Raw genomic sequence first — 8,509 nt, forward strand, 5'->3', positions numbered from 1 at the left:
TCACATTGAATACACGGGAGGATGCATCTTAATAATTGGAAAAGGGGGGGACGCGTGGAATCTTTCAAGATGAAGGAGCCCAAAAATGGGGAGGGAGGAAAAAAAAAAGCAGAATCGGTTTTCAGCTGTCTGATTTCCAAGAGTATTAATGTTGTTGTGGGTTTAGCTGTCCTTGAAAAACCTCCTAATCAGCAGTTAGGGCTAAAAGGGACCTTTTATGAGATATTATAAAAAGAATGAGCCTTTATGGTAATTTTTCACCTTGGAACATGGCCTTATGTTGTCAGCTGGATAACCCTTTTAATATATTTTTCTTTTTCTCATTAGAAAACTGGTGGAACATATATTTCGTCTTAATAAAGTTCGAAAAATATTAGCTAGTGTTCGACCACCCTAAGAATATATATGTATATATAATAATAATAATAATTATTATTATTATTTAAGACAACTGACTGACTGACCACCATCTCTCTCTCTCTCTCTCTACCTTCTGCTAGCGTTTCATCTCCACAAGCTTCCAAACAAAGAGAATTAATGGAAAGTGAGATTTGCAAGGTTTATTCTCCTTGTTGTCCTCGGATAAGTTCACGATGAAACAGCAAATAAAAACCCTTATCTGGTTAATGGGTGTTTCTCTCTCTATTGATTCTATAATTTTAGTACATGCTTATGGCAACAAATATAGATCCCTCTTTCCAATATAACTCCCTCTCTGCAGCCCTTTCAATCCATGGCTCGCTTTGAGATCAACTACCTCAATCATCTCCATCTACATCGGTATAGGCGGTTTGGGCTTCTGGGTTCTCGGATATGACCATGGTTCCTGCGCAAACCCTCTCTAAACGGAAACAACAACAAAATCTTCTTTTTTACGGCGGTTATGCTGGTTGTGGCGGCGGCGGTTGTTTTTCGGACAGTTTTGGTCTTATGAGCCGATTAGAAGGTTATGACTATTGTATTAGTGAAGCTTGCTTAGGATCTGATCTAGTGCCTAATCCTCCCATGGCGGAAGATGAATCCAGAACTAACAGTCTTAATGAACCTGCTGGCTCCAGCTCGAAAGATAATATTGAAGAAGACAGAGATGAAGGGTGGCTCCAATTGAGCATAGGCGGTCACACGACAAGTCATGAAAGCAAGCATGCTCACCACCAACTGGATCCAACGGCTACAAGAGGAGGATTGATCGAGCTTGATCTATTACCAGGTAGCACCTCACACCAAGGAAGGCCATTGAGCGCTCCTATTTTTCATGTTCCTGCTGAGTTTAGAGCTCCTGCGAGGCCACTGATGAGTATTGCAGGAGGCGGTAACTATACTACTACTTTATTCTTTCAACACCAACCAGGAAGCAGCTCCACGTATCCTCACCATCAAGAGATTAACTGGACATTTAGGCCTATGACTCATAATATAGCAACGGCTTCTTCTCCTTCTCCTTCTCAATCTTCTTCTTCTTCTCTGATGCCACTGGGGTCTTATTTTTCGCGTCCCTTTCAAGTCCATAGTGGAATAGATGTTGCTGGACCAAGCTCCGACTTTAGAGTCATTGATCCTCCAAGGAGACCCCATTCTGGCATTTGGTTTACGCTACAAGCGTCTCAAAACCAGTAAGTGCAAACGAGAAAACGCATTCAAATATTAGCCCCACCATTTTCTTTCTTTCCTTTTTTTCCTTTTAAATCTTTTAAAAAAATGAATTCTCATTGCTTTTGGATTATTTTTAAAACATAGTGCAATTTGCTGCTTAGTAATGTGTGCGGTTGGTGTTTGAATGCAGAGCCCAAGAACCGTTCTTGCCTCAAATATCCAAGAGCTACCTGAGAATCAAGTAATTGATATACTTCATCTTCTCTTCTGCTTCCTCCATATCTATCTATTTTCTTTTATTTTGAGGTTCAGTCTAGATAAGGTTTTTAATTACTGGAATATAAGAAACTTTGTGTCTTTTCTTGCGCTTTTTTTTTTTTTTTTTGACATTTAAAATTTTTAGGGACGGGAGGATGACAGTTCGATTATTAATGAAGTATCTGGTTAACAAGCTGAGACTGGATAGCGAATCAGAGGTATTTATAGCCATAACTGCATCTCTCTCTTTTCTTTTCCAATGCATAAACATGTAGTAGATGCATGGTGGTATATTTATGGTTTCTCGTTTTTGCATTTCTCAAGTTGCTTAAGTTTGGCTGGAAAGTAGGAACACAGACAGAGAGAAGAAGTTAATTAATTGATGGAAATTAATTAGTAATTTTAATTAGACGAATACGGACATAGGTGTTAGAGAAATGACAGAAACAGCAGAACTAAATGCGTTTCTCTAATGGCATTTATTCTGTCCGATTGCTAATATCAATTTTTAGGTGGCAAGTATATTTCTTGGTAGCCATCTTCTCTTTTTGAATCATTAGCGTTTTAATCCATAATCTATTCTTGTAAAGATGGTCTTGAGAAGTAAATGTTTGTCTAATCAAGGTACTAAGTCATCTAAAATGGTCATAAACTCGGTGTTTAGTTAGTTATTTATGGATGTTTATATATTGTGGAGAATATTAAAGATGTAGGATTCTTAGAAGATAATATAGAAAACTACCTACCACCCTCTTTCCCATCACCCTTGAATAAAAACAACAGCTTTTCATCCTTTGTACGAATGAGTTTACTGTTTTAGACTACACATAAAACCATTTATGAAAGCAACTTCTCAATGATCTCCCTCAGCTACATAATTATACATATACAAAAAGCACAAAGTGTTCGAACGAGTTCATACAGAAATTGAAAACCTTCGTGTAGAAACCTAAGTCACACTATATTTGTGGCTAGGATTGTATCATGCACGCAGCATTTATAGGACTCAAAACAAGAAATTAAGTGTTACAAGCTCTAGGAAAGTGAGAAATTTTTCCTTGGTATGTTAGACATAATCGAGGATGAGTCTAGATTATCTCTAAGTATTGATCATATATTAGTACCAATTTGTCTTGATTACCTCTAATGGATAACGATAGCCCCTGGCAGTATATGTTAGGAATTACATCTTTAGATTACAAAGTAACAAATTATATTAGGGAATTCAGAAGCTTGGTCGATTATCTCTGAGTGTTGATGATTAAGTCACTAACAAATTAATAAAACTGCAAGAAAGATGGGGTTTGGTGAGTCACAAGTATTATTATTATTATTATTATTATTATTATTGTTATTATTATTATTATTATTACAGCTGAGTAAGGCACATGTTCTGATTCTGACATGCTACAAGTTTTTATCTCATTTAGGGCATAAACTTTTATTTGAAATATTTTATAATTATTTATCAGTAGAGGGTCCGTTCTTCCATAAGGAATTAAAATCGTACGTTAATTGGAGAATGAACAAACAACTGCGAAGCTAAGTTTGAGACGTGATCAATTATTACAATTGTTATATTTGTTTGCACTAGATGAGCTGCTTCTTATTTTTTTTTTAACTTTTTTTTTTCAAAAAGTTTATTAAAGGTAAACTATATGATAACTTCACTGTGAAAAAAAAAAAACTTAGTACGTTCATTGGAATCTGATTTTTTTTTTTTTTAATTCTTGCATGTATTTTGTGTGGGTAATGATTTACTTATTAAAAGTTGTATAACAAGATAATAAGTCGGCACAAATTATCAACGTATAATCAGAGTACCCCAATAAGAGTTTAAATTGGTATTTGCTCATTAGTAGTGAGAATGTTGTTTTATACACTGATAATATGTGCACGAATACATCATATAAAGCTGTATAATCTTTGTATAAGACTAAGATTGACATCATATTATAGAATGCTTCTCATGCACACTTCATCATCAACTATGATACTAAATCTTCGTAATTATTAATGGAAATAACTATAGTTTCTTTTATAATATATAATTGATCATTACATGTTTGATAAGCAATGAGCATTATAATTAAAGGTACGAAAGATAATTCATGTATAAGGCTACTCACGTGTTGCAAGAAACTAATGAAGATTTTCTGCATGTCCAAGAGATAATAAATAAAATGCTATATACCCTTAAATGAGTAACCGAGTTAACTATATTAGAAACTCGAAAAATGTAGATGTTTTATGTTAATTTAATTATCTATACATGTTAATAAGTAATTTCCAAGCATATTGTTTAGTTTAAAACAAATTTAGGAAAATTAAGAAATGTGTCAAGAATTTAACATAATGTTCTAGCTAGTAGAGTAATTGTAGAGTATATCTATGCTCTTATGAATTATTTTAATCTAATAAAGTGAGTTGAACCTATTCAAATTGAATATCATGTCATGGAGAGAAGCCTTCCACCAAGAATGAGGGATGAAACAGTCATTTACTTTGAAGAAAAGCATTCTTTTTAAAATTGCAACAATCTTTTCTTTTCTTTTCTTTTCTTTCTATGAAAAACATGCATAGAGAGCAGTAAGTAACCTATATATGTAATAAATGTTTAATTTGCATGCAATGGAAGAAGCGGCTCTAAAATTCAGTAACTAAAACAAGACACAAGAACTAAATGACAGATAAATTTTGTCTTATTCTTATGATGCATGTAGGAACATCTGGTAGGAATAAAAAAAGGCTATAAGCTTTTATATATATATATCACTTGTCTTCTACGGCTATAGCAATGCGTAGGGATGTTTCTGGGGCAACAGACAAAAAGGAGGAGATAGGCAGAAAACAAGAACAGAAACCATCAATAACGACAAAAACAAATTAAACAACAAATTTTCCTTCCGTTTATTTTGTCGCATGGAAGGATCAAATCTCTGGATACCCACATCAAAACATGGTCTTTTAGTTGAATTTGGGCATGTTTACTTGTCTAATTAATGAGGCAATACTTGGCATATATATTTGATTAATTTATATATGTTCTCTTCGTTACCTGCAACATGTAAAAATATACTTATTCTTTCTTGTCATTGAGATTGGAGGATCCATCTCTATGACACAATCAACATTCCATTTTGTTTTATATAATCTAGTTTTGGTTATAAATTTGTGTTAGGTCAACCCTTATGCGATGATTTGGATGCTTAGTTATATATATATAAAATATATATAGTTTTCTTGCACTTCATGCCATGCCATGAAGTAAGGAAATAGAGGCATATGCAACAACCAAGAATTTGAATGGAATTTTCTTTTCTCTCTCTCTTCCATTTGAGGTGATAAAATATTTTTCTTGCTTGTTCTCTTCATAACCCAATGATCCACATGGATAGGATTAAATATTGTAATTATCAAAGGATGTGTCTCACACTCAACATTCTTCCTTGTCTCTATATTTTTAAAACAAAAAAAAAAAACATTCTTCTTTGTTTTTATGAACAGAATGTACAAGAGTTTCCTCCATCTTATTTATTAAACTTTAGATAATAGCTAATTAGGGGAAAAAAGTCATGAAACACCTTGTTAAGGCATTTATTTAGCAAAATGTGGAGGTGGAGTTGGATCCACCGCCCAGGCTAGCTACTCTATCTGATTAAATCAAGTAACTTGTTACATGGGAACTTCGTTCTATGAAGTATGCTCATGCCGACCTCTTCTTTCTCACGAATACACATGGCATGCAAGTCATTTTAAATTAAAATTAAATGGGTGTGAAAGATTAGGTCTGCCTTCCATTTTCCACAAAATAATTATTATAAAGTCTTTTGGGTGTTTATTTTAGCGCAAATTTAGGAGTTTATCTGTCTGTGTGGTTGAATAATTACCCCCAACTCTTTACAATAAGATGCCTGCCTTCATTAAAATGTTTTCATACATTATCTAATGACTTTTTTTTTTTTTGGCACAATCAATACATAGAGAATTTCTTGTGCAAATATGTAGGAATAGGTTTCCTTTGTTTGTTTTTTAACAATAATATTTAAAAATGGCATTGACTTTTGGATTTATATGATAAAAAAAAATGTTGAACTATTGGGTGGGATTGCTTGTCTTGGCCTGGTTGAGACACAAAAAAATATACAAAAGAAAAGTATTAAAAAGAGATTGATATGATAAATGATAGGTGTGAAGGAATCAAGAAATAATATCGTAGGGCCTAGAAGAGTCACACGTGGATAGTGTCATTATCGAACACATATCCCTTGTGCATGCGTTATCTCTCCCTGTTTCGTCACGCTTTCGCTTCCTTCAGCTCAGCTTCCCCGACAGCTAATTGGTCATTTAGCTGAGGATTCATATGTGTGCTTAAAAAAGGCTTAGAAGTGGTGCACTTTGATGGAATATCAACCAACCACTCCACAATTAAACCCACTAAATAAATCAAAACCCACTCATTTCTATTTTTACGTCCTAGGAAAGCAATGCATGAGCCCATAACCCAATCATTCCAACTTGTTCATTTCTTTTTTTTAATTTCTTTTCTTTGCTTTTATATATAGTTGGTGGCTGATATGCATGCAAAATGAAAAAAGAAATACATCACCTTATGATAATCTCACCATATGGTGGTTCATGGAGGAATATATTGACCTTCTCTTTTCTTTCCTTTTTAACGGAAAGATATATAAGAAAGTAACGTGAAGGAGACGTGCATGACAGGAGAATGAGGCATACATATACATATACATACATATTGAGTTAGGTTTATATATGTTATTCTTCATATGTATATAAATATTTGATCGTGGGCATTCTATCTGACTATTAAATGTTAGTATTAAGATTATAAAATCTTTGGGGGTATTGAAGAAAAGTATTAGAGTCTATGAGGTGATGATTTTGGCTTAGGAGCAAAGTCTGGTTGGGTCCCGTAATGATTGAAGTCGGGCAGTTTATTAAAGATCGTGGAAAGGACGGGCAGCCCTCAAACGGTCGATTTCCATGACTGACCGCTGACCCTTAGAATAGGAGTAATGTGAAAAAGAAATAAGAAATCCCTTTGGAGTAAAATGAAAAGAGAGTAATTGTATGGGTGAAGTAAACGTTACAGAGAGATAGACGTAAGCTAGTGAGTAGTGACAAAGCATGACTTCAATTAAATTTTATATATATATATATATATATATATATATATATATATATATATATATATCTTTTCTTGTTATTTTCAACCAATTTGAGTGGCAAATAAACCCATTACTTTATATTATTATTAATTATACTTCTATTTTATATATATTTTAATCAATTCAAATAATTATAAATATTGTTTCATTTATTGATTATCTCTTATATATTATACTCAATTTCAAGAACTAATATATGATATATGTATAAATCGAAGCCCCCACCTCCGGTATATTTTTATAAATCTTTATCTTTCGTTGCTTCTAAGTGAAATTTGGTTGCTTGCCTAGCTATAAATTAATATTAATCAGCAAAATTAACTTAGAAGTAGTTTATTAATCATAATCATGTGATACTGATAAGTTAGAATTGAAAACAATTAAAGAAGGTCGAGTATAAAATCAAAATGAATTAACAAAAAAAAAAAGAAAAGAAAGATTGATGACAACCAAATGAAGTGATTCTGCAGATGCTTAAAATCTGCATGATCGAGTGATAGATGAGAATTGAATTAGCTTTCAATTCACTATTGAAATTATATGATATGTTGATAAAAAAAATGGACCATGATAATGACTAGAGGGGTGTCTGGATGCTAATATTCACATGGGATGTGAATAGAGTTGCTTTCTGAGGTTGAATAATTCACATATTGCTGGTTTGTTGTGTTTGTCATGATGTTATATATAAAAGAATATTAAAAGTTTTGGAATTAATAATCTCTAACGAGAGATTATTTATATTTTTTGGTTGTGAAAAATGGTCAAAAAAAGCAGGTAGAGATAACATGTAGAGGGCAACAGCTCCTACCTTTCTTGACGTTGCAGCATGTAAGAGATAACATATGGAGCCCAAGAGATGCACTCACTTTGCTTCCACACTCCTCAACCACTGATCATGTCATGGTGCTGCACTATGCTAGGACTCCTCTTCACAAGTGATCAAAACAAAACATATATAATTCAATTTTATTTCTCTCTTTCATCACTTGTATCATTGTTAAGTTATCAAACCCCACTCCCTTTTCTTCTTCTTTTTCTTTTTTATTTATTGTTTCTTCTAATGGGCTCTGTGCTTTTTCTTTTAATTTTATTATTATTATTATTATTATTATTATTATTTCCTTTCTTATTATTCACTTCTCTAATTGGAGAAAATAGTTTGGAGTACCCCAAAATGATATGTATACATACGTTGCTATTGGGGTAAATAACATAATCCTAAAATGTATCCAATATGCCAATCTTCATATTTAATTATAACTGTTTCTATTAGCTAGCTAGGGCAAACTTCATTCTTCTTTTCTTCTCCCTTTTGTTTTTTTTTTTATTTTTTTTTCTTATAATAACTAATTATAATTATTGATTATGATAAGACTCACGTTGATGGGACTCGCTATAATCAATAGTTATAATAAAAGTATTCAATTCCAGAGAAAAATATTTATTACCAATTAGTTAAATTA

General features: G+C 32.7%; 1 protein-coding gene across 2 annotated transcripts; it reads left to right on the top strand.

Annotated features, from left to right (window-relative positions):
* Positions 1-475: 475 nt before the first annotated feature.
* LOC110639423 (protein LAX PANICLE 2) lies at positions 476-8,075 on the top strand. Of its 2 annotated transcripts, none has more exons than XM_021790356.2 (4): positions 476-1,613; positions 1,784-1,834; positions 1,997-2,069; positions 7,818-8,075. In XM_021790356.2, the coding sequence occupies exons 1-4, from the start codon at positions 814-816 to the stop codon at positions 7,983-7,985; spliced, it is 1,092 nt and encodes a 363-aa protein (XP_021646048.2). In that variant the 5' UTR covers positions 476-813; the 3' UTR covers positions 7,986-8,075. The 2 variants fall into 2 exon arrangements, with proteins under 2 accessions (XP_021646048.2, XP_021646049.2); XM_021790357.2 differs by having other exon boundaries at positions 7,821-8,075.
* Positions 8,076-8,509: the final 434 nt, after the last annotated feature.

Source organism: Hevea brasiliensis, chromosome 5, assembly GCF_030052815.1.
Source record: "Hevea brasiliensis isolate MT/VB/25A 57/8 chromosome 5, ASM3005281v1, whole genome shotgun sequence".
NCBI classification, from domain to species: domain Eukaryota; kingdom Viridiplantae; phylum Streptophyta; class Magnoliopsida; order Malpighiales; family Euphorbiaceae; genus Hevea; species Hevea brasiliensis.

What these genes read in the sequence shown, in the direction of transcription:
- LOC110639423 (XM_021790356.2), top strand. Translation starts at nt 814, where the DNA reads ATGACCATGGTTCCTGCGCAAACCCTCTCTAAACGGAAACAACAACAA. An exon ending in CTACAAGCGTCTCAAAACCA is followed by an intron (nt 1,614 to 1,783) that starts GTAAGTGCAAAC and finishes GTTTGAATGCAG; the next exon opens with AGCCCAAGAACCGTTCTTGC. An exon ending in AAGAGCTACCTGAGAATCAA is followed by an intron (nt 1,835 to 1,996) that starts GTAATTGATATA and finishes TAAAATTTTTAG; the next exon opens with GGACGGGAGGATGACAGTTC.